The sequence below is a fragment of the Lissotriton vulgaris genome, chromosome 7 (assembly GCF_964263255.1).
Source record: "Lissotriton vulgaris chromosome 7, aLisVul1.2, whole genome shotgun sequence".
Taxonomy (NCBI): domain Eukaryota; kingdom Metazoa; phylum Chordata; class Amphibia; order Caudata; family Salamandridae; genus Lissotriton; species Lissotriton vulgaris.
The window spans coordinates 692277274-692304216 of NC_141695.1; the positions used below are offsets into that span (position 1 = coordinate 692277274).

Here is a 26943-nt window from a genome sequence, read left to right on the forward strand (position 1 = left end):
AGAGTAGTGAGTAGTGAGTGCAGAGTAGTGAGTAGTGAGTGCAGAGTAGTGAGTAGTGAGTGCAGAGTAGTGAGTAGTGAGTGCAGAGTGCAGAGTAGTGAGTGCAGAGTGCAGAGTAGTGAGTGCAGAGTGCAGAGTAGTGAGTGCAGAGTACAGAGTAGTGAGTGCAGAGTACAGAGTAGTGAGTGCAGAGTACAGAGTAGTGAGTGCAGAGTACAGAGTAGTGAGTGCAGAGTACAGAGTAGTGAGTGCAGAGTACAGAGTAGTGAGTGCAGAGTAGTGAGTGCAGAGTGCAGAGTAGTGAGTGCAGAGTGCAGAGTAGTGAGTGCAGAGTGCAGAGTAGTGAGTGCAGAGTGCAGAGTAGTGAGTGCAGAGTACAGAGTAGTGAGTGCAGAGTACAGAGTAGTGAGTGCAGAGTAGTGAGTGCAGAGTAGTGAGTGCAGAGTAGTGAGTGCAGAGTAGTGAGTGCAGAGTGCAGAGTAGTGAGTGCAGAGTGCAGAGTAGTGAGTGCAGAGTGCAGAGTAGTGAGTGCAGAGTGCAGAGTAGTGAGTGCAGAGTGCAGAGTAGTGAGTGCAGAGTGCAGAGTGCAGAGTAGTGAGTGCAGAGTGCAGAGTAGTGAGTGCAGAGTGCAGAGTGCAGAGTAGTGAGTGCAGAGTGCAGAGTGCAGAGTAGTGAGTGCAGAGTGCAGAGTGCAGAGTAGTGAGTGCAGAGTGCAGAGTAGTGAGTGCAGAGTGCAGAGTAGTGAGTGCAGAGTGCAGAGTAGTGAGTGCAGAGTGCAGAGTAGTGAGTGCAGAGTGCAGAGTAGTGAGTGCAGAGTAGTGAGTGCAGAGTAGTGAGTGCAGAGTAGTGAGTGCAGAGTAGTGAGTGCAGAGTAGTGAGTGCAGAGTGCAGAGTGCAGAGTGCAGAGTGCAGAGTGCAGAGTGCAGAGTAGTGAGTGCAGAGTGCAGAGTAGTGAGTGCAGAGTGCAGAGTAGTGAGTGCAGAGTGCAGAGTAGTGAGTGCAGAGTGCAGAGTAGTGAGTGCAGAGTGCAGAGTAGTGAGTGCAGAGTGCAGAGTAGTGAGTGCAGAGTGCAGAGTAGTGAGTGCAGAGTGCAGAGTAGTGAGTGCAGAGTGCAGAGTAGTGAGTGCAGAGTGCAGAGTAGTGAGTGCAGAGTGCAGAGTAGTGAGTGCAGAGTGCAGAGTAGTGAGTGCAGAGTAGTGAGTGCAGAGTAGTGAGTGCAGAGTAGTGAGTGCAGAGTAGTGAGTGCAGAGTAGTGAGTGCAGAGTAGTGAGTGCAGAGTAGTGAGTGCAGAGTAGTGAGTGCAGAGTAGTGAGTGCAGAGTAGTGAGTGCAGAGTAGTGAGTGCAGAGTAGTGAGTGCAGAGTAGTGAGTGCAGAGTAGTGAGTGCAGAGTAGTGAGTGCAGAGTAGTGAGTGCAGAGTAGTGAGTGCAGAGTAGTGAGTGCAGAGTAGTGAGTGCAGAGTAGTGAGTGCAGAGTAGTGAGTGCAGAGTAGTGAGTGCAGAGTAGTGAGTGCAGAGTAGTGAGTGCAGAGTAGTGAGTGCAGAGTAGTGAGTGCAGAGTAGTGAGTGCAGAGTAGTGAGTGCAGAGTAGTGAGTGCAGAGCAGTGAGTGCAGAGCAGTGAGTGCAGAGCAGTGAGTGCAGAGCGCAGAGCAGTGAGTGCAGAGCGCAGAGCAGTGAGTGCAGAGCGCAGAGCAGTGAGTGCAGAGCGCAGAGCAGTGAGTGCAGAGCGCAGAGCAGTGAGTGCAGAGCGCAGAGCAGTGAGTGCAGAGCGCAGAGCAGTGAGTGCAGAGCGCAGAGCAGTGAGTGCAGAGCGCAGAGCAGTGAGTGCAGAGCGCAGAGCAGTGAGTGCAGAGTGCAGAGCAGTGAGTGCAGAGTGCAGAGCAGTGAGTGCAGAGTGCAGAGCAGTGAGTGCAGAGCAGTGAGTGCAGAGCAGTGAGTGCAGAGCAGTGAGTGCAGAGCAGTGAGTGCAGAGCAGTGAGTGCAGAGCAGTGAGTGCAGAGCAGTGAGTGCAGAGCAGTGAGTGCAGAGCAGTGAGTGCAGAGCAGTGAGTGCAGAGCAGTGAGTGCAGAGCAGTGAGTGCAGAGTGCAGAGCAGTGAGTGCAGAGTGCAGAGCAGTGAGTGTGCAGAGTGCAGAGCAGTGAGTGTGCAGAGTGCAGAGCAGTGAGTGTGCAGAGTGCAGAGCAGTGAGTGTGCAGAGTGCAGAGCAGTGAGTGTGCAGAGTGCAGAGCAGTGAGTGTGCAGAGTGCAGAGCAGTGAGTGTGCAGAGTGCAGAGCAGTGAGTGTGCAGAGTGCAGAGCAGTGAGTGTGCAGAGTGGTGTGTATTGGCAATGTAAATGACAATGCCATTTATTTATGATTTAAAGAAAAAAAAGAAATGTCATGAGCAATGCCAATTGCTCTACCTTTAATGATGCCGAGACCATTGCATTGCAAATGCTTGTTTGTTTTTTAAGTCACTCATTAGTTTCGTTGGCTGATGTTACTGAGTCTGAAAAGGCCCTCAGGGGCCAAATATGCGGTCCCTGCAACCCCACTGACATGCGGCCCAGCTTAGCTCCACGGCGACCACCATTCTTTATACAAATTCAAAAGGGCGCCTATGTTTTCTTGAATGTATTCATCCTGTCCCTAACGATAGATTTTTAGTTTTTCCGTTGAATAAATGGACGATAATTTAAAACTCCTCGTCTTTAAAAGTGGAGAGTAGGAGAGATTCCAGGATGTGCTGTAGTGATTCTCGCATCCACGACCATGTGTGAGGAGTTAGCGGGAACTCAGAATAGTCACCAGCATCTCCTGAATAGTAGTATTAAAGGATCTAGCTGAAAGTGATTGCTGTTAAAGTTTTCATTTGATTCGCTATGTTTTTGCAGCATGCTTTGCTTGTGTTGCGTGACCAGCACCTATGTGCCATATTTCCCTATCCCCCCCACATCCGCTCTAACATGACTCTTCCGAGCCATCATAGCATGTAGGTGGGATGCGCTTAAGTGTAGCCCCATAGCAGGATTTTATGACGGTTCTCTTTATGTTGAATGCATATTGACAAGTTGGCAGCTCTGGTCCAAATGTTCAGCCAAGGTTCTTTGCTAATGTATATGCCTAGTTCTGCTTCTTAGGCAGCTACATATTTGGACTTGGTAGGTTACTCAGCAATGTGCGTAGTGTTGTAATGTCACTCGCGGTAGCTTTACACCTCTGGTGACCTAGTTGGTCTACATCTCTTCATCTCTTATGCTGCTCCAAAGGGACTCCTTTCCTTTAGTGCTTCCGACCTTGCTTTGCTGTCCGCCATTGGCCTTCTCCACTCTTATGTCTCTGTTCTCTGTGGGTCACCCCAGCCACCCACAGAGACTCACAAAGGGTGGGCTGTTAAGTGCCCTACAGCCCACCATTCTTTTTCTTGCTTGCTCCCAGAAAATGGACGCAATTCCTCCTAAAACCAGATCTAATCCTTTGACCACATCCTTAAAACAAGCATTTGCAATGCAATGGGTCTCGCATTTATGTGAGTTTAAGCTATTGCCATTGTTAATGAAAATGCCTTTTATTTGTTTTAAAAACGAAAACAAATAAAAGGCATTGTCATTTACAATGCCAATAGCTCAAATTCCTGTAAATGCGAGACCTATTGCATTGCAAATGCTTGTCTATTACACAGATCTCACAATCTTAGGACATAGACTACATGGTTAGACAGGTCCTACTGCCTCGGACAATGATGGTACTATCCCTAAGATGTGTGACCTTTATAGTTTAATGATGCATGCTGAATACACCATTCTTACAAACGCTGGTCTCAGACAGCTGTATCTAATAGATCAAATAGTTGATTCTGGGTCATATGATTAAATAGCACATTCGAAGAAAAAATATAGTTGAATCAGCCTGTTATAAAAAGATTGCAAAATGTTGTCATATAAATAAGATAGAGGGAACACAAAATATAACAATTCATGTGTCATCAACGATGTCTTTTAACATGCTGTAATATTTTAGGTCACAAGCCAGTGCATGGTGGCAGTGCAAGTTATAGATAGCTCAGTTGACCATAACTGGTGAATTTCTTGTATTTCTTTTTTTAAACATTCTTTTTTGTGGTATCTCAACACCTAACTATAACGTCACTTGGTTTTTTTCAGTGAATTTCTGAGATTTTTTAAATATAAGGTAAGATCTTACTACCATACTTAACTATAAGAAAACGTTAACCTTTAGTTTTCCCAGTGAATTTTGATCATATTTTTCAGTACTGTGGTACTTCTTTGTTACTGCCACCAAAGCACCCCCTCCATGGTACTGTGGGACTGTGCAAATTTCAGAGGGAAGCTTGCACGGTCCCGTTGGTACAGCTCCTGAAGGACTACCACGGAGCCATCCACCCCCCGTTATTGCCAGAGATCAGTTCAGGGTGTCCATACCCTTCCCCCTTATAAGCTTTTCTTTTTGTTATTATCAAGTTCAGGCCATGGAGTACCCTACAACACCACCAACACTCTGCTAGAAAAACAGACATTTGAGATAAGCAGATTCAGAGATGTTAAGCATAGGATTAGCACAGTGCCATCCATTCTTAGTTAGAAAGTGGCAAAGCCTTTTAGCATTTTTACAGTAATTTCTTTAAGCATAGGATTAGTTAGTGCCATCCATTCCAAGCTGAAAAATGACAAGAGCCTTTTACGTGAAAGGAAATACATTGTGAAGAATTAGAAATCATTTTATATTAGGTACCAGTCAGGATTCGAAGTTGCAGCTACTACAGGGGCAACTCCTGGCTCTTCAGTTATAGCGGAAAAGCCCCAGAGATGGAAAAAGAGTGTTGGGCCGGGGGCAGACTGTTGCTGAATGGTAACCACAGCCTGGAGGGATTGTGGGCAGAGGGCTGTTTTTTTGTACTGGTTTAAAGTGTACTTGTCTCTTTCGCCGGCCGTCTTGGAATGGCAAGCCACACATGGGCACTTCAAAACTTCAAAACTCTCTAACCCAGCTGTCTTATGACAGCTGGGTTAGAGAAAGCAAAAGCCTCCAGTTCTCTTGTGAGCATTGATAGAGGCTGCTCCCACCATTTCTGGCCCTACTCTGACCGCAACGCCAGGATTGGTTAAGAGAGTTAGCTGGGGCCCTGGAGTTAGGAGGGAAGTAGACAGAGCAAGGACTACGCAGCAACAACCACAGTAAGTACATTTTTATATTATTTACTTAATTGTTTTCATTTTTTAAAACACCCATCCACCACCCATTTGCCAGCCACTCCACTCGCCGAAGTTGGCAGCCGCCACTGATCTACTATTGTTATAAACCATAGATATCCTACATTCCAAAATCCTTAAACAGGTTTGCTCTTAGTCTTTTAAGCACCTTGACCAGACCGATTGCCGTTAGATTTATTGCATTCACTGTTGCTTAGAACAAACTCTTTACACACATTCTCAGACATTGAGTCCGGAATGACAGATACAAAGGACTTATTCCATACTTATGCATTCTCTAGCATAACTACTATCATGGTCCTTGACTTTTTTGACTTCTAATTGGGCAGAGAAATGTGAAAAGCCTCTTTTGAACTTTCCCTGTTTTTCAATTCTTACCCAACCGCCCACTTCATTGGAAAGTGCTCGACACTTTATTCCTTTTGCACAATACTCGTCCTTAACTGCCTGTCTGACATCAATCACACATTTCACTTTATCACCACTAAAACATTTTCTGCCCGTCTATTCTTTGTTTAATTTGGAACCAACTGTTCCCCCTCACAACTGGGTGTAAAGTGATTCCTGTACTGATGTGCGCTGTTGCCCTTATACCCCATAACATATCCTTAACTGTGTTTCCAACGGAACACTAATTAATGCCAATTTCACTGGTATATGAGAGAATGGTTCAATCTCTCCACCAACCCAGTACTACGCAGATGATAGAGAGGTATTGATGTGTTTAACTCCAACTGAACTTAATAATTCCTACATTTCATTTGACACCAATTGAGTGCCATTGTCTGTGAATAATTCCTCAGGATAACATTCTCTTAGGAACACTTCTTGAAGAAATTCAGTTACAATACGTGAATTATTATGGTCCACAAATTTTATTTCAGGCCACTTAGAAGAACAATCCATAATATGAATGCCATATTTGAAAGCACTACCCAAAACATTAAATGGCCCAGAAATGTTCAGGGCCAACTTGTAGCACGTCAGAATATACAGGAATGACAAGATTAGGCATTGGCACCTGTGACTTATTACTAAAAACACATGCACCACATTTTTTTTATTACATTTTCTTTTGACCAATAATCAACTACTTGTATTATAACTTTTATTAGAAATTTTCCAGTGGTCATTGGTATTATATTAGGGAGCTTGCGGACTGGATGAAATACAGCTGCCGCCAGCTAAATGGGGGGAAGACAGAGGTGATGGTTGTTGCTAAACAGCCCTCCCTTTGGTCACAGCCATTGGGACCTATGCCGGCATCGAAACTATTGTGAAGAATCTGGGAGTTTGGTTCAATGAAAAATCTGTCTTTCTCTGAGCAGATAACGGCTGTGGCCGAAGCCTGTTTCGGCATTCTCAAGATGCCACGCAAAATTATGGACCTACTCCCCCCTGACGCCAAAAGAACTATTGTTCAGGCTCTTGTCACTTCACGCCTTGATTACTGCAATGTACTGTACCTAGGTGTGACCGCCAGAAATTTGAACCTCTTGCAGAAGGTTCAAAATGCTGCAGCCCGGCTGATCCTGAATATCCTGAGGCGGGCCTTGGTAGAGGAAGCTCTCAAACTTCACTGGCTCCCAATACAGGCCAGAGTTACCTTTAAAGCCCTATGCTTTGGTCACATGATTCTCAATCAGAAGGGGCTGCGGTTTTTGCTCCCCCCCCCCCTTTCTTATGGCTTACCAACCAGCACAGCATTTGAGATCGCTGGGCTCTGCCAAGGTGATTGTGCCCAGGATGCGGACGGTTCGAGCTGGAGGGAGATCCTTTGGCTTCCTGGCAGCTAAGGCATGGAATGACCTGCCTACGGATCTTAGGACCTGCCTGTTGTAGCCCCTGTTCCATAGAAATGTAAAAACCTGGCTCTTCCGACACCCTTTTGATAGTCTGTAGTATTATTCCCTGACCTCTATGAATTTGATAGTCTTACGCACAGGATGGATGGTAGTTCAGGACAGTCGCTGGGGGTTGATGATGTTCTAGTGCCGGGACACTCCGTTGGAGTAACCAGGCACTTTACAAGCTAAATAATAATAATTATTATTATTGTTTTTCTTGGGTGCTTATATGTTTCTTTGGGGTGTGTTTGAATGTTAGGCTTACTTTCTTAATGAACTTTTTAAAATTAAATTGCAAAACGCTTGGTCTCTTCCTGGCTCAGCGTGTCTGGCACTGTGCTAATTCTATGCTTCAAAACTCTGCTAGGAAAACAGACATTTGAGGTGAGCAGATTCAGGGTGTCGAGGTGTTGTAGGTTGCTCCTTGTAAAAAAGCCCCTCTCCATCTATACTTTGAAGCAGGGAACTCTAGGTAGTTACCTTTTTTGAATAATTTGTGGCCACACACACTCACTCACTCCACTTATGATTATGCTAAATATCTAGGCAGTGCCAAAAGCTTTGAAGTGTTAGTGATTAGTTTGCATTCCAGAAATCCACTTGATATCTGCTAATACCTGTATTTCTGAACATAGGGTCAGCCCAAAACTTGTATTGTCTGCAATAAGTTAGTCCGAGAAAAAGAGAGTTTCTGTTTCCTTAAGTCCTGAACCCCATCAGCAACATTTCAAGGTAGCATTCAGTTTTCCACTTAAGGGCGAAGACATCCATTAGTAGGGTGCCTAGCCTAAATGTAATATAGCATGCCCTGGCAATGGCTGGACCAGGTACATCAAAGTACCTCATAGTTTTTAATGCCTTTGTTCATTGAGTAGGGCATATTCAATTGGCCATTCTTGAGGTCTGTAATTTTTCACCCTTACAGAGAGCCAATACACTTTTCTCAGTGGTGCAACTGCACTGCTCATGATTATTGTTGGACCAAACCATTATGCGAAAAATTATCCCATCAGAATATGACAAATATTCCTCTTCTTTCATAATCAAAACGTCTGTTAGATCCATTCTGCAGGGTTCGAGTACCCCCACTAGGCCATATTTGGTTTGATACTGTCAAAACAAAATAGGCAATATTGTCTTATGGCCTAGGAGTGAATACATAAAAGAAGCTATGAGACAATTGGGGGACACACGGTGTTATTCTAAATCAAATGGATTGGAATACAAAAAAGCAAAGGATGAAATAAAGAAACTACTACATGAATACTAGAGAAATGGCTTGTTGTCTCTAACTGAATTTAAATATGTTCGAGGCATGTGGGCTGCTGAATTCATATCTGTGCATAGATCGCCGCCTAGTGTTGGGTCCGGATGATTGCACATTGTTGTCCTGGAAGAGTCTTCGAAGTATCACGAGATAGGTGGCTCCTCCCCTGGACTACAGTGCGCATGGGCATCGCCTCCATCCCCAGATTGTTTTTTTCCGCCATTGGGTTCGGATGTGTTTCGGTTCCCTCTGTCGGAACCGATAGTTGTTCAACTTCTACTCGAGACCAGAAGGTCTTTAGGCTGAGCGTCGGTATAGTTGCGTTCGGGTTTCTTGTCTGACTCTCAGCTCCGAACTCTTGCTACCCTTCCGCGTGCTTTCGGCGCGGACGGGCCTACACTACACTTCTGCTATGGAGCGGACACCGTTTAAGAAGTGCCCGGTGTGTAACTCCAAATATTCACACCTCGACGTGCACCCCGTGTGCAATACCTGCTTGTCACCGGACCATAACGAAGACAGCTGCATGGCGTGTTCGAAATTCCGGTGCAAGAAAACTCTCAAGATTCGTCGGGCCAATAGGCTCCAGGCCAAGTTCTCGGCTACCGCGGCGCCCCCACCAGACGACATATTCCAAGAATCTGTTGGAGACGAAGACGACGTACAAGGTTCGGAATCTAGTCCCGCGTCCGAAGGTGATGCCTACGACGCGGGTGATGAGGACTTTGACGAAGTCGCCGACGAGGTAGGGGACGACGATCGGGCTATTGCCACCGTAGGGGATAGCTCGGAGGAGGAGCATCCCCAACCAGACTCAGGGGTCAATCCCCTTCATACGGCCCGGGTCGAGGGATCGCCTTCGGGCCTTACCCAAGATCTACTTATAAGTCCTACGTCCCCGCCTCCGGGCCCGGTCACGGACATTTCTGAGGCGCCACTCCCGTTGAAGAAAATGAAAGTGAAGCCATCTGGTCACGCTCCCTCGGTTTCGAAACCGAAAGTGAAAGTTGCGCTGGGGCAGAAGGTTCTGGAGGCGTCCACTTCCAAAAAATTCAAGATGGCCGACTTGAAGAGCCACGCCAAGATGGCCGACCCGAAGCCCTCTGGGTCGGCGCCGAAGGCGAAGTCGACCGACGCGGCTGCGTCGGCGCCGAAAGGGGTCGAGGACCCGAAGACGGCTCAGAAGAAGCGTCAGGGCGACGACGCGACCCGGGCTCGGCCGGCGCCGGCCCTTGGGGACAAGGCGCGTGAGGTGTCGGCCCCGAAGAAGGTGCCTGCCATCGATCCGACTCCCGACTCGGGGAGATCGCTCGAGCCGGTCAAGCCCTCTCCTGTCTTAACAAAGAAGGTGGCGGAATCCCTCCAGCGGATAGGGAAGGACAATGTGGTTCCTGATCAGGACTCTGTGGCGCCTAAGCACACGCCGAAGCCTGCGAAGGCGCAAACGCCTATCCGTTTTACCCTGCCGCCAAAGTCGACGCCGAAGGCTTTCGCGCCGAAACATAGCGGGCCCTCGAAGGAGGTATTGACACCGAAAGCAGCCTTAGTGGTGTCGAAGCTTCGGCTCCAGCCGCTTGCTGAGGAGGAGCGTCGAGAGGTCATCATCGACGCCAATACTGGGAAACTGTCTCTCCTCAAGAGAAAAATCACCACTGAGCCGGTGTTGGAACATTTTCGGATCCCTCTCAAAAATAAGAGGGACTCTGCGGAAACTTCGGCCCCGATAGAACCTATGTCTCCACAAGCCCTAGGACACTCGCCGACGCATTCCGCCGCAGGCGATGCTGACGAGGAAGATGCCGAGTACAACTATCCGGCGTACTAGGATCCGGAGGAGGAGCACGAACCTTGGTCGGCCGGAGGCGTCACGGAGGACCCGCAGTCGGGCCAGGACACACAACTTTTTGCGGCCAAAACGTCACCGACGGAGGACTCAGCGGCCTTCAACGCTCTGATCGAGAGAGCTGCGGCTAACCACGATGTCGAGCTGCACTCGGACCCTGTGGATGTGGACTTTTTATTTGACACTTTTTCGGTGGCTGAAAAGTCAGTCAAAACACTGCCAATGCTTAAGGGGGTGCTTAAACACGCAACGGAGGTCTTCAAGGAGCCCACCCGGGCGCGTGTCGTCAACCCTCGCATTGACAAAAATATAAGGCAGCGCCCTCGGATCCTACATACATCAAGGGACACCTGCCACTGGACTCGTTGGTTGTATCCAACGCTCGGAAGAGGGCGAACTCGCAGACCACTGGTGACGCTCCTCCCCCAGACAAAGAGTCCAAAATCTTCGAGGCCTCAGGGAAACGAATTGCTGCACAGGCAGCTAATATTTGGAGAATCTCAAACACACAGGCCCTACTTGCACGCTATGATAGGGCTCATTACGACACCTTAGAATCACTACTGCAACACTTGCCTGACCAGTACAAGGAGGCAGGAGAAATGCTGATTCAGGAAGGAAAGCTCATCACAAACGCATCCATAAAATGTGCGCTGGATGTGGCCGATACAGCCTCCAGGGCAATCAACACCAGTGTGTTGCTTAGACGGCATGCTTGGCTTAGAATTTCAGGGTTCAAGCCCGATATTCAAACGACAATACTGAACCAAACAGTTAATCCTGACCACCTGTTTGGCCCTGAGGTGGATGCGACGCTGGAAAAAATGAAAAAAGATACAGACACTGCCAAGTCTATGGGGGCCCTCCAGTCTCAGCAGTTTCGGAGTGGTTCCTTTCGCCGCTCCAATTCCAGAGGCACCTCAAGGGGTCAGGCATCTCAGTCCACACAGTATTACAAAAGTAACACCCAGACCTCGTACAACAACAAGGGTAGAGGTGGCTACAGAGGCAATAACGTCAAGGGCAGGGGACGTGGAAACAACAGCTCCAGGTCCACCACCGCCAACAAGCAGTGACGTCTTGTCACTGCCCCCCGACCATACAACACCGGTCGGGGGGAGACTCCAGCAGTTCCTGCCCGCGTGGAGATCCATCACCACGGACAGGTGGGTCAAGTCTCTTATCCAGTACGGTTACTGTCTGGAACTTACTTCCATTCCACCAAACATACCCCCAAGGAGCCGTCCTATGTCCGGCGAGCACTTGACCTTGTTGCAGCAGGAAGTTCTAGTCATGCTGCAAAAAGGGCCAATAGAGCTTGTTCCATTGCAGGAAAGGGGAACAGGGGTTTACTCCCTGTATTTTCTAATTCCCAAAAAGGACGGATCCCTCAGGCCCATCCTGGACCTCAGGCCCCTCAACTGGTACATTCTCTCGGAGCACTTCCATATGCTCACGTTGCAGCAAGTACTCCCTCTGCTTCAGCAGGGGGACTTCCTGGCTACGCTGGATCTGAAAGATGCATATTTTCATATCCCCCTGCATCCTTCCCACAGGAAGTATCTCAGATTCACGATTCAAGACCAGCATTACCAGTTCAGGGTTCTGCCGTTCGGGGTCACCACGGCGCCAAGGGTATTTACAAAGTGCCTAGCGACTGTGGCGGCGCATCTCCGTCGCCAGAACGTCCACGTCTACCCCTACTTGGACGACTGGCTCATTCAGGCAAAGACAGAACAGCAGTGCGTCGACCACGTGTCATGCACCATTCATCTCCTGCACGATCTGGGATTCTCTCTGAACTACCCAAAGTCCCATCTCCAGCCCGCCCACGTGCGACAGTATCTGGGCGCGACAATCAATACTCTAACTGCCACTGCGCAGCCAAATTCAGTGAGAATCGCCAGTATCCAGACGCTGATCCAACGATTCAGACCTCAGCACTCGCTTCCAGCGAAGGTGTTCATGCAGTTGATAGGCATGATGGCCTCCTGCATCTCCATTGTCCCGCACGCGAGACTACATATGCGTCCGCTTCAGGAGTGCCTTGCACGTCAGTGGACTCAGGCTCATGGGCAACTGACAGACCTAGTGTTGGTGAGCGGTCGGGCATACAACTCTCTGCATTGGTGGAATCCACAAAACCTTTGCAAGGGCCGACCATTCCAAGAGCCTGTGCCACAGATTATCCTGACAACGGACGCCTCTCTCCAGGGATGGGGAGCGCATGTACTCCAGTACACAGTGCAGGGACTCTGGACACTACAGCAAAGGAAGATGCACATCAATGTGTTGGAACTGATGGCAATCTTCATGGCCTTAAAGGCGTTCAAAGTACATCTGTGCAACAAAGTCGTGTGGATCCGGACGGACAACATGACGGCCATGTACTACATTCAGAAGCAGTGAGGCACACACTCTCCGCAGCTGTCTCATCTGGCTCAGAGCATGTGGAAGTGGGCCATTCAGAGGAACATCTTCCTCATGGCAGAGCATCTCCCGGGAAAGGACAATCAGATGGCGGATCTGCTCAGCAGGCACAGCCATCAAATGCACGAGTGGGAGTTACATCCATCAGTACTCCAACCGTACTTCCAAAAGTGGGGTCATCCAGAGATAGACCTGTTCGCCACAAGGGAGAACGCAAAATGCCAAAGCTTCGCCGCCAGATTCCCACACCCGCAATCACAGGGCAATGCGATGTGGATGAACTGGTCAGGCAGCTTTGCGTACGCTTTTCCCCCAGCACCTCTGATACCGCTGGTGGCACGCAAGCTCAGGCAGCACTCGATGACTCTCATCCTGGTTGCTCCAACGTGGGCTCGCCAACCATGGTACACCACGTTTCTGGAACTCTCCGTGGTACCGCATCAAAGGCTTCATCTCACCCCCAGCCTTCTGACGCAGAACCATGGCGACATTCAGCACCCAGACCCGCAGCAGCTCAACCTGGCGATCTGGCTCCTGAAGTCCTAGAGTTTGGCTACCTCAATCTTCCCCCCGATTGCATGGACATCATTCGGGAGGCAAGAAAGCCCACTACTAGAGCCTGCTATGCGGCCAAATGGAAGAGGTTTGTCATCTACTGTGTTAACCACAATATTGACCCGCTAGATGCTTCCATTCAAAACATGATTTGTTACCTGTTTCACCTGTATCAATGCAATTTAGCGTACTCTTCCATCCGCATTCACCTGTCTGCTATGGCGGCATACCTCCAGAATAGGCAACACCTGTCACTCTTTAAGGTCCCTGCTATCAAGGCCTTTCTGGAAGGACTCAAAAGGGTCATTCCACCACGGACACCACCAGCTCCGGAATGGAACCTCAATGTGGTTCTTACAAGGCTGATGGGTCCTCCCTTCGAGCCACTGCACTCTTGTGAGCTTCAGTTTCTAACTTGGAAGGTTGCGTTCTTAGTAGCAATTACATCGCTACGGAGGGTTAGCGAGCTGCAGGCGCTCACCATTCAAGAACCTTTCTTCCAGGTGCATGCTAACAGGGTTGTGCTCCGCACTAACCCTAAATTCTTACCCAAGGTTGTATCTCAATTCCATATAAACAAGACAATTGAGTTGCCGGTGTTTTTCCAAAACCCAGAGACGCTGGCGGAGCGGATGCTCCACACCCTTGACGTTAAGAGAGCCTTGATGTACTATGTATACAGGACAAAAGATTTTCGCAAAACCAAGCAGCTTTTTGTTGCTTTTGCCACACACCACAAGGGAAACGCTATCTCCAAAGCGGGGATCGCTAGGTGGATCGTGAAATGCATTCAGATCTGTTACGCTAAAGCTAAGCGCACTCTCACTATCCCACCGAGGGCCCATTCCACCAGGAAGTTGGGGGCCTCTATGGCTTTCCTAGGTAACATTCCCTTAGAAGATATCTGTAGAGCAGCCACATGGTCTACCACACATACTTTCACTAAACACTACTGTGTAGACGTGCATTCCAAACAGCAGGCAGCTGTTGGTCAGGCTGTTCTCAAAACACTTTTTCAGACTGCTGCAGCTGGCACGGGCGGCCGCCGCTAATGGAGGGACTGCTATGTATTCTATGCACAGATATGAATTCAGCAGCCCACATGCCTCGAACTGCAAATGCTACTTACCAGTATACATCTGTTCTTGGCATGTAGGGCTGCTGACATTCATATCGCCCACCCTCCTCCCCGGCGCCTGTAGCAGCTGCAGTATTCATTCATATGTATATATATATGCTCATAGCATGGTCATCACTCACATACTTCACTCCACCTCTGCCAATGGCTAAAAACAATCTGGGGATGGAGGCGATGCCCATGCGCACTGTAGTCCAGGGGAGGAGCCACCTATCTCGTGATACTTCGAAGACTCTTCCAGGACAACAATGTGCAATCATCCGGACCCAACACTAGGCGGCGATCTATGCACAGATATGAATGTCAGCAGCCCTACATGCCAAGAACAGATGCATACTGGTAAGTAGCATTTGCATTACATGTAGAACATCCTGTTGTTCCAATCCTATATTTAATACCCAAAGTGCACAAGATGGTCCATCCTACGCCAGGCAGGCCGATAATCTCCGCAATTAATAGTGTGGCGGAACCTGTGTCCCAATATATAGATTTTTACCTCCAGGACCATGTGAAAGGTCTCGAAAGCTATGTGAGAGACACAGGTGATTTATTAAACAAACTTGGCAAAATCAAGTGGAACAGCGATTGGTGTCTAATTACATTAGACATTGAATCGCTGTACACGAGCATTGAACATGAGGCAGGCCTACGTGCAGTCAATTACTTTCTAGGTACTAGACCGTGTGAGTATTACAGTCACAACAAAATGATTAGTGAATTGACTGCGTAGTGTTTGAATAACAACTACTTCTTGTTCAATAAAGAATATTGGAAACAGAAGCGAGGAGTAGCCATGGGTTCCTGTTTCTCCCCCAGCTACACGTGCTTGCACATAGGCTGGTTGGAGAAACAGGTCCTAGAGGGCACACACAACAGACACAAAGTGAAATATTGGCTTCGTTTTATCGATGATGTTTTTGCAATTTGGGAGGATGATGTAAAGAGCGCAGAAGTTTGTTAAAATTTTAAATGTGAATTCCTGTAATTTACATTTCACATCAAACATTAGTGTATCCACTGTTGAGTTCCTTGATGTACGCGTGACAGTCACTGACAATATTTTAGAAACAACTTTATTCAGAAAGAAGACTGCGGGCAATAGTGTGTTGCATGCCAGTAGCAGTCATCCCCGTCATCTAATTGGAAGTATTCCTGTAGGTGAGTTATTAAGATTGAAACTCATTTGTAGCTGCAGAGAAAATTATGAGAGTTGCGCAAAAGAAATGATGGATAGACTCAGTGATAGAGGATATTCTAAAACTACTCTCTCCATAGCATGGGCCAAAACTGAGGAACGCTCACAGGACTCATTATTGACCCCAAAAGCAAGTAAGAACGATAAATCAAAGCCATCTTCAAAAAGAATTGGCCAATTGTCCTAACTGACGGTGTACTTGCTAGTAGATTACCTGAGTCACCATCAATTACTTTTAGACGAGCAAAATCTATGAGTAATCAACTAGTTAGATCAAGTCCAGAAATTAAAAGAGACGGGGTTAAGTTCATGCAAAGAAAGGGGTTCTACAAATGTTCATCATGCAGAGCGTGCAGATTTGGTGTAAATACGACCCATTATACTACCCCATTCTATGACAGGAGTGTAGCCATCAAAGGTAGTTACGGATGCCGCACTGAGTATGCTGTATATGTTCTGGCATGCACCTGTGGGCTTCGCTACGTGGGTTGTACGAAGCTGCAGGTGCACGTCAGGATATTGCAGCTTCTCAGGGCAATCGTCAATAATGACACTGCTTACCCGGTGGCAAGACATTTTAGAACAGTGCACAATAATGATTTAAACTGTCTGTCTTATTTAGTGATTAATGCAGAGCACCGCTGCGAAGAGTGGGAGACAGGGAAACACTGTTAAGAAAATTGTAAACTCAAACGATCATAGAGTTAGACAGTCAGAACCCGAATGGGTTAAATAACACAGAAGATCTGCACCACTGCTTATAGAACTCCAGTTTAAGATTAAATTAGCGCCAGGATTGAGCACGATAAATCTAGATATTTCCAGTGCATTAAGATCTATGACAGGGCAAAAACAGTAACAAAATCGAAAGATTGAACAGAACATAGAATATTTATGCACCTATACCGCTAAAGGAATTTTAATTGAAATTTTAAATGTAAATGTTTGGGGATATTTTTTAAGGAATTAGCACTGTATCTCACTTCAAGCACTTTATAAATCACAAGCACTTTAAGCAGCCTTTAGTATGTTTTTCAAAGGAAAGTGCAGAAATAAAAGACTCACGATTTATATATTATGTAGCAACTCCGAGGGATCAGATATGTTAGATATGTTGCACTTTTAAAATATGTACAGACTCATACGAAGAGTCGGGTATTTATGAAGAATTGCTTAAATAATTTTATAGAACTTTATATATTTATGGTTTTACAACATAAATTATATGTATATAGAAATTAATTTTAGGATTTAGCAATTATGTACATATTTTAAAGAAGAAAGTGTTTATTCAATTTGGAAATTTGTGTATATGTCTATTTATAGCAGAATTTTGCACTATGTTTTTTAAATTTTGGGGTTGCAGCAATAAGGCATTTAAGCCGATTACGAGAGTCTGTTTACAAATTTTAAATTAATGTATGACAGTTGAAGAATTACATTGTTTCGCTGCACTGAGAAAACAAGAGGCAAACGGCACTAGTATGTTTTCTATGTTTATGCTTAAAAACACATCACATGATCACGTGCACTGTCAGTGGGCAGTCTGTATGAATTTAAAATACCACACTTGCTGCTAAAACTTTGTGTGAGCAAGAGCACGGCTGTGCTCGAAACGCGTCGCAACAGAGCGGGTAAACAATAAAATACCTTCCTGCCTGGTTCCTGGTGGTCCGTCTCCTTCATTTCCAGAATTGGTTGTTTGGCGGATTGTTGCTGTGATGTATATATAGATATAGATATATATATATGTGTGTGTGTGTGTGTATATATATATATATATATATATATATATATATACATATATATATATATATATATATATATATACATACATATATATATGTGTCTTCAACATGCCTGTTTCTGAATAAAAACAGGCTCCAGCACACACTGGCTCACTCAAAATTGACTTTATTGTGGCTGATAAAAACATAGGTAACGTGTTTCAACCGCAGCGGCAGTCTTTGTCAAACCTAATGTCGCCATTACAAAGTTCATTTATACATCCTCTCAGAGCTGGAGATAGTTTCCTATGCGGACGATACCCAGATCCTGGTCTCTCTCTCCCACGCTAGCGTCCCGACTGCCTCCAATTTTAGATCTTGCATGGAGGCTGTCGGTAAATGGATGATCCTAAACTCGCTTAAATTAAATGGAGAGAAGACGGAGGTGATGGTGTTCGGAGGGAAAGAGGAAGTATGGTCATCCTGCTGGTGGCCAGACTCATTAGGAGCCTGTCACAGCCCCACCTCCTCCGCAAAAAATCTGGGGGTTATGATGGACCATGCCCTTGACATGGGTAAGCAGGTCAGTCGAACCATCTCCACCTGCTGGGGCATTATCCATATCCTGAGGAGGATTAGGCACTACCTATCCTTACAGGCAAGGAAACAGCTGGCTGTTGCCCTTATCGGCTCCAGAATGGACTACTGTAATGCGCTGTAGGCGGGCTTGAAAAAGAGCATACTGCAGCGCTTACAGGTAGTCCAGAATGCTGCTGCAAGGTTTGTTTTGGATTTTCCCAGGCGCACCTCAGCCACAGCGGCTAGAAAGCTGCTACATTGGCTTCCTGTTGAGGCGCGGATCCACTTTAAGACCGTATGCTTGACATACAGGGCTTTGGCCAGAAATAGCCCCACTGGTCTAGGATCTATCCTGTCCCGCTATTCTCCCGCTAGGAATCTACGGTCTTCCGGCAGACTCTTGCTATCGGCCCCCTGTTTCAGGAGAGTGAAATGGGGTGGCAGGGCCTTCTCCACCTTCGCGCCCAAGTGGTGGAATGCTCTTCCTCTGGAAATAAGATCGTTACCCACCTTTCAGGCATTCAAAAGGGCTTTAAAAACATACCTTTTTGCGCAAGCGTACCTGTAGTGATGTAGCGATTTCACTTTTGATCTGTTTTGTTAGGCGCCTTGATGCCTTCGGGTTATTGTTTGCGCGTTATAAATTTTATTCATTCATTCATTCAGAGCTTGAAACCTTAAAGTGACAGTGCAACATTTTGATATTTAATGTGACATGTTAAAAAAAAAAAAAAAATTCTACTTTGTTTCTATTTTGTTTTTAGCCATTTAAATAAAGTGACAAGTGTCTGGTTTGTTAATCAATCTTAAACATGCAATTTGACCTTAAATCAGTGTAGAATTTAAAAATAACAGCAATTAATGTATATACACATGATTTGCCCACAAATGGCTGTACTTCTAATTCATGAAACAGCAATTTGTTATACAGCCTCGTGTATATGTATGCATGTATGTATGTGTATGTGTATGTATGTGTATATATGTGTATGTGTATATATAAAGCATTGCCTGTTAAACCATAACAACCTACATAGGAGTGTTGTGGTCTGAATGTAGTCAGGACATGCCCTGGTTACATACATTTGCACATTAGAATATGGCCCTTTTGATATTTACTATTTTCTTCGATGCTTAATCCTTAATCTGTTAATTGCGCTTACATTATTTAAATGAGCATTCATTCCAAAAATATGAAATATATAAAGAAGAGGTGCTTGTTTATTTGGTTTGGATTTTTAAAGTATAACATTTAAGCCTGGTTCATTGCAGGTTGACAGGCAGCTAGTGGCTTGATGGATATTTTGACCGGTTCTAAAATACATAATAGTCCCTACGTGTACATAACAAATGGTATGGAAAAAGGATTTGTACTAGCTGAAATATGTTACTCTTTAATAACTTCATTACCTATCTTGGGGGTACATTATGCTTTACAACTCTTTTTTTGTATTTTGGACCATTTTCTAAGAATGTCATTTATATCGACAGATGTTGAAGCAAGCTTTGGGAGATAGAACTTTAGATGAACTCAGAGAGGAAGATAAGTTGTCTCAGCACAGTGACAGCTTCATGGAATATCGAAGAAAGAAGCACCAGCATGGTAAGTGGCTCCAAAATCAGAATTGTATGATGTGCATTCTTGGCAGAGTGATCATTCTGCTACATTTTTTAAAAAACATTTTATTTTATTTTGTCACTATATATTTCAATAAAAACCAACGCTAAAATCTAAATATATGTATTCCCTTATCCAACCCCTCCCACACTTGGGAATTTCATTAGATGATGAAGGGTCCCATGATGTGTCCTGTGGCAGCCAAATAACAAGGGAAATGCAAGCCAGTCGCTGGCACGTGGTTTAGTCAACTAGTGGGGCAGCTTAACAAACAACCAGAAGCTGTGAAACCATCAACTGACCCCATCCCTTTCCACAATACAAACTCGCCCCAACATTCCACATCAATAGTTCTACATAGCATACCACATGTTCCTTGATAGAGGTCGACCATGAGGTTCTCTTTTCCCTCAACCTGCCACATCAGCTTCCACAAGGGCCTTCTCATGAACCTTCCTTCTCAGTCCAGTTCAATCTCTGGGCCCTCAGAGTTCTAAGGCATCTTAGGGTTACCAAGGGTTCTTGAAAATAATCCATAACTGGTTTCAAGATCCCCTCAAACTTTGCTTTCTCATCCCTCAGGTCATGATACAGCAATTCAAGGACTAGATCCTGCAGGACCACATGGTTGTGCCTGAGATTTTGGGCTTTTTCCAAGGTGCTGCCACCTCCTGTTTGGCTGCCAAAAGCTTGTGCCATATTACAGCTTATTTCCCTTTCCCGAGTTTCACCATTTCCTTGGCCGGACCCCCAAGACAGTTGTAGTGGCATCCTATGGCACCGGAAGACCTGTTACTACCTTTGTGTGGCTGAGTATCTCTTTCAAAAAGACCTTCAGTATGGGATACGCCCACCATATAGGTAGCGCTGGTCTTGCCCTCCCATCCCCCTAACACTTTAAATCTGTAGCAGGGAACATACACTTCAATTTGTGCAAGGTTCTATACCTATCCGACATGATTTTCCAGCATGCCTACCTACCCTGTATGCTTCTCATCATCTTTGCTATGTCTCGCTCTAATATTTGCCACTCATTATGGGTATTATAACAACAAGGGAACCCTCTAGGTCGTTAAGGACCTTCGGTGACAATTTGTAAGGCAACAGTGGTCCTTAACGTATCATATGAAAAAGTAGAAAATAATTATAGACCGCAATGTGTGCTATAAGCAAGGAAGTGTCCAGTCGGGCACTAATTTAATCAATCTTAAGAAATATGCAAAAGGATTTTAAGTGCACAAATATACAGTGGGATACAGTCCTGTATCCAGTACATATAAAACATGAACATATAAGACATGAACAGGAAGAAGTGAAGAGGGAAGGGGTATTTATCAGGCAAAATATGAGGGGACGCTGGTATTCAAAATAAAAGTAAACCAGACTGTCTTCATATAGTCAACACAAGATTGGTAACACAATGGAAAACAGGTGTGTAACTAGATCAACTGTCGACGGCGTTTCGATCCTTTACACTACATTACAAGGATCATCATCAGGACTTAAAATTACATTGCCTGAATTAAAGCATACAAGCCTTAATGTAAGGGTTGAATGGCACTAGGGGGTGAGGCGCACAGCAGACACTGTGTGCTGCTGCGCGGTGGTGGTGCCAAGAGCGAGGATCACTTTGTGGTGTGAAACCTCATGGGAGTTCTGGGGCCCCGGGGATGGGGTATAACCGCAGGAACGTTGGTCCTGGGCGGCAGTTTGACAATGCCTTGGCTCCCCATTTTGAGCACGGAAAATAGTCACGGAAGAAACGGACGTCAGCGTGTCATGGGGGTTATATGAACTCTGCCGATGTCACATCATGTGATGATGTCGATATGAAGTTGCCCAGCTCCCTCTTCCGATGCGCGGACGTACTGAGGCTAAACGTTTCCGATCCAGCCTCGCGACAGGGGGATGATTCTAAAGTAAGGAATATGAGGCTAAATCATGTTTCTACCAAATAATGCGTTACGGAAGGTGTAAGTAACTTGTTTGTCAGAGCAAAACCCATACACCAATATTTTATGACACCCCCACAAATCCAAAACGCCAAAACTTTCCTCATGCAGTTCTTCCACTAGAAATAATTGCGTAAAAAGTCACCCTCCCCGACATCAGTTAGCGTAGTTTCAAAATATCAATTTTGTTCTAGGTCCGAGGAAAAGTTAAAGGGTTCAAATGGTGCAGAATAAATGCTCAACTGCGAAATTTACAGTCCAAAATGAGCAGCAAAATTAGAGATGAATTTAACAGCATCCCTTGTAGAACAGGAAACTCTTCTTTAAAATCTCAAAGAAATTAAACATTATCACTAGTAGAATGGGAGCCTTCTGGCTCATCCCCAAAATCTAGGGCTTCTTATATGCAATTCTTGCATGACATATTAGTTAAAACTGCAGATTCATAGCATGATTACATGTAACAATCAGTTTAACAAATCAGAAGGTAAAACGTCATTACCTAAAACGTAAGCACTATTCATTTTTTGAGGAAACATTCAGCATCTTCCACGCTACTGCTATCTGGAGATGTTTAAACAAAATATTAAACATCTCAACAGTTTCATTTCACTTAATATCTTTTCACACAAATGAATAAGACCCCGTTTGCACAGCAAAACTACATCAGAATGGCCTTGGATATTGCAGCATATTAGGAATACTAGAAAGTTAAGTCTAAGCTTTGTATTTGTAACAGAAGGAAAACCCTTTGTATCAGCAGTCTTTGCTCTGCAAAGCTTGTAAGGTGACAAGGTGCAGAGGGGGTCATGATTGGAGGGGGTGACTACAGAAGTGAATGACAAAAACAGCATCCATTTTGTTCAAGATGGTGTTTTCAAATAAAATGTGGCATAACTAAATCATGTTAATAAATGCACTTGTATACATCACATTTAACTCGTTTCAACTGTAATCATGTTAGCTCTTCATTTGCATATTAGTTCCAACATGAAAATCATTATTATTCCTTATTATTTATTATTATTTATTGCAAAAAAACATAGATTTGAAAAACGCTCTCAAGATATTATCAAAGCACAGTAGGGGAACCAGTTCAATATCCCAGCAGTTCAGGCCAGCAGATGTGTGTCAGGATTGTGTAGGATTATTGTGGGGCATCCCAGAGCTCCCACTTAATGTGACTTGTCAGCCAACTTAGTGTGCCATGACCTCCCTGAAATACTAAAATCTAAAAGAAACGCGTAGTGATAGATTCCTTACCTTTGGATTACCCCCAGGTGTCAGACTGGATCCCGAAAGCTTTTCGTCAGCAGTACCCCTGTGCGTTGGTAGGTGGCGTCATGCGGCGCCACGTCTATCATTGGCGTAGTGGTCGCCGAGAAGAAGTCGTGGGCGCTACTTAGACTCCGCCCTCAGGCACTGGAGTCCGTTCTTTCTTTTTCCGCACTAGCAAGCGCAGATCCGGGAAGAGAAGGTACCCCCCTAGTCAATCAATCAAAGTACTTTATTCGGTTAAAATTAATAACCATAAAAGCATACAGCGTACAAATTTCATTTACAATAAAATATGGTTAGAAAAACATAAATCAAATTTCCCTGTGGACAGACAATAAAAGGTCAACCCAACAAAATGGATTTTGAAAGTTAAAAAAGAAACCATTACAATCGAGGAAGTGAAATGTATATGGAACTGTATCTGGGCTATGTAGAAGAAAGCACATAGGTGACATCAATTAAGATTTATTACATTTAACAACGCAAAAAGGTAGCTGTGCTTATTGGATGCTTTCAGATCACCATATCTAAGCCATGAAGAAGGTCATAACGATTGTAGGTGGGTATCTTGTAACTACTCGTTACGGGACCCCTCCTGCCCATCCAGTGGTTTTCCTCTACGCTCCATCTTGTGGGGGCAGATGCGCGGTTCTAGGGTAAAAATCGGACAATTCTCTTGTTGCTATGGGCCCGTCTCCTATTTGTGAGTCCCAACTACGTAGATCTGGTATGACCTGATTATCCCTGAAGTTAACAATTACCAGGTCTCCCGCCATGTCCCTAGGACGGGAACCTAACCATCCTACCCTTTTGACATTTAAAATTCTTCCATCAATATTAGATGGAAGGGGTCTATTCTTGGTTAACCAAAATTGGACTTTATTTTTGAGGTCCTGATGCCCTTCAGTTTTCCCGTTTGTGAGCACCGGTACTCCCAAGAGGACGCACACGTAAGGTGCTGCCTCTGGTGGTAGATTTATACAATTGATTTTTCTACGCATATTGCCTTGGTTAGCAACTAACCCCTCAGAGCTCGTGGCTACTTTAGACGGCCCTGCCTAAGTGGCAGATCACGGTTCCTTTGTCAATTTTTGGGTACTTCCTTGCTTTTTGAGTCTAGTAATGTGGATTCTAGTGACCGTTTTTGGGCAATTATACTATGTGCAGTGGTTTCGAGCATATAGGAAGCGACTAGGCTCTGCGGTTGTTTACTTAGCTTAATAGTTTCTTCTATCGACGAGAGCTTTTCCCCAATTCTCTCTATCCTTTCTATGAGCGGGGATAATAAGGTTTTAACCAGTTTTTCAAGCTGGGCCAACAAATTGGATGGTAAAGTGGATACAGAAGTTTCCAGTATTGGACATGCTTTGAGTGGCTCAGGTGTGATGGTGACATTGGCCAAGGGGGGACTTAAAATCATTTTTGGATGTTTCGCTAGACTCCCCCTATGTTCCGCACCTTTACGCTTTCTGTTCTGGGGATGGACCTGGGAATGCATGATCGCTTGAGTGTTAGTTTTATCTGTTAATGGAAAAGGGGATTCCAGGGGGCTATTATTCGGGTGGGGAGATTTACTAAACTGGGGGCTTCTATTTCCCATAGGTCATGTTGGGGGACTGAATTGCTCAGTGCCCTGTGCTACTGGGAAATACCTAGTGTTACAAATTTCATTTATTTCCCTCAGTATTAAAGAATTTGGTGAGACAGTTGAAATCAAAGGGGATCGTTTGCAGGACATAGAATCTGTAGACAAACTAAGTTCTGCTTTCTCAATTGCCGATCTTACCCTAATTAATTCATAGTCCAATGTCCCCTTGAGTGACCCCCCCAGAGAGAGTGTTTGTTTGGAGGCCCCTTTAAAAGCCATGGTACAACTAAGTTATAACCAATAATAACATACATGAACCTATATCGGTCCAGTAGGTAGCTTAATAACAAATAGGTAGACCATATGGAGGAAGCAGAAGTATTCGTGAAAATTCTCTAGATGCGCATACCTTAGTTCATGTGCATTGTCCCCAAAACCAAGGTGGGTTGCCCGGCTCGACCTCCTCTGGCCTCTAAGGGCAACAGAGGGCCCGCCCTTTGCCCGGGCTTGTCCCGCGCTGCGGGGGCCCGCCGAGATTCTTATGGGCCGGAGCGTCTCCTCCTCCCCTCCCGAGACCGCGCTGCCTCCTGGGTAGTGTAGTCCTGGCAGCAGCGGTCCGCTCAGGGAGCCGGTCACGGATGCGGGAGTCCAAAAATGGCCAAGAGCTTCACCGGGCAGCAAGGAGTCAGCAAGCCTAACAGCAACAAAATCCCCCCGGGTAAGGGCGTCCCGCGCTGCGGCAGCCCGCCGAGATTCTTATGTGCCGGAGCGTCTCCTCCCCTCGCGAGACCGCGCTGCCTCCTGGGTAATGTAGTCCTGGCAGCAGCGGTCCGCTCAGGGAGCCGTTCACGGATGCAGGAGTCCAAAAATGGCCTAGAGCTTCACAGGGCAGCAAGGAGTCAGCAAGCCTTAAAAAGATTTCCTGCTGCTGGAGGTTGCATAAGTCCCTCTCATATATAGGGCTCGCCTCCAATTCCTATTAGGATGTTTTCTGCTAAAATTGTTTCATTTCACAATATGGTGCTACAGCTTGTCGCAGGAGCTGTAATAAGAGCTTGAACCCAAGTGAAGTTTTATTCCCTCCCAAAGGTCTGTGAATGTGGGAAGCACCCACGTTAGTAGGCAATGGTTTGATTGGAGCTGGGTGTTGCTGGTCAAAAGTTTGTAGGAGTTTCGTGCTCACTCACTCTGTGAGCCAAACGGACAAAAACGGCTCAATTCCCTCTTTTCTCTCCCCCTAACAAACGTGGCAGCAGCAGTGATAGCGTCTCTCACACGCCTCGGGCAAACCAGGATTCATAAGACCCCTCCAAACACCTCCAAGCTCGAGATATCCCCACTGTGCAGGAGCCGTCAGATCACAGCAGCTGCAGTATGCATATACGGTGGCAGTTTTTCAAATTGTAGTACTCAAGCTCACCTTGCCTCAGCCTCGGCCTCGGTACACGAACGCTGCATGCACCCCCCAGCAGATGCCGGTGCCAAGCAAAGTGAATGTAGATGTCCCAGCAAGCCGACCGCTGACCGCCGGCAGCCGCGTCCTCACCTGTGCACCGTGCACCGAAAACACACAGAAACCTGCAGCATCAACCATGCCCAAAACGAAAAGACTCACGCTTGCCGTTTTTGCGCTTTAAGGGCCACAAAGGAAGCTTTTTTCTGCCCGGAGATTAGAGGATTAGAAGTCCAGGAGGCCAGGGTTCACCAAAGCCACAGCAGCGGGGTCAGTAGAACGCCATCCGACCGCCATAATCATCCTCGCGGGGGGAGGGGCTTACACATGCCCCCCTAGTCATTTTTTTAACTGATTTTTTTTTTAGGCTTTTTGTCTGTTTTTTGACTCCTGGTGCAGTTAGGATGCCCGGTCAAAAAAAAGCCTGTCAAAAAGCAACAGAAGGGTAGCTCTTCCTGGATTGGCGCTTAACTGGCGAAGAAAGAAAATAATTGAACTGAATTCCACAAGACTGTGTGGTGCCTATATAGGGGATGTGACGTCATAACCGATGCTATCAATGCCGATGAAGTCATGCAGAGCTGAATGGAGCCACCCGACTGCGTGCGTGAGGGGCATTGGGCGAGCAAATGTTTCCGCATCCAGCCAGATGGAAGAGGCGCCCACAGCATTCGCAACAGAGCCACAAGCCTGCGCAGCAACTATCTCAGCACGGACGCGGGTTCCGCCGTGTGGGACCAAGGGGCCAACGGGCGGGTCAGTCCACCTCCACCTCTGCCTCCAAACCTTTCTAGTCCAAACTTTCAGGCCCATCATACGCCAGTGGGCGGCAGGCTTCGCCATCACCTCCCCCACTGATGTACCATCACATCGTACAGGTGGTTTTAGAGACAGTCCGGAGGGGCAACTCCCTCCTCTTCGAGACTACCCCTCCAGCCATGCCACTTCAGCACCACTGCATGTTGGGGATCACTTTGTGCTTCTTCAGCAAGAAATTGTGGCCCTCTTGGTCAAGGGGGCCATCAAGCACGTTTCAACGCCAGAAGTAGGTCGTGGTTGCTATTCCCACTACTTTCTGGTGCCCAAGAAGGACAAGGGCCTGCGTCCTATCTTAGACCTCCGGAACGTCAATCGCTTCCTCCGCAAAGAGAAGTTCAAGATGCTCCCTCTGACTCGTCTTGTCTGCTCTTAATCCACAACACTGGATGGTTGCACTGGACTTGCAGGATGTTTATGTTCGAGGCGTATGAGCTGCAGGTTGCAC

At 46.1% G+C, this 26943-nt stretch overlaps 1 protein-coding gene across 1 annotated transcript in view; it reads left to right on the forward strand.

The window, feature by feature from the left end:
- CEP95 (centrosomal protein 95) overlaps positions 1–26943 on the forward strand; it is a 622972-nt gene that overhangs the window by 385702 nt on the left and 210327 nt on the right. Inside the window, exon 12 of the mRNA XM_086930924.1 lies at positions 19282–19393. Within this exon, the coding sequence (XP_086787050.1) occupies positions 19282–19393 (112 nt within the window). The remainder of the gene's footprint in view (positions 1–19281; positions 19394–26943) is intronic.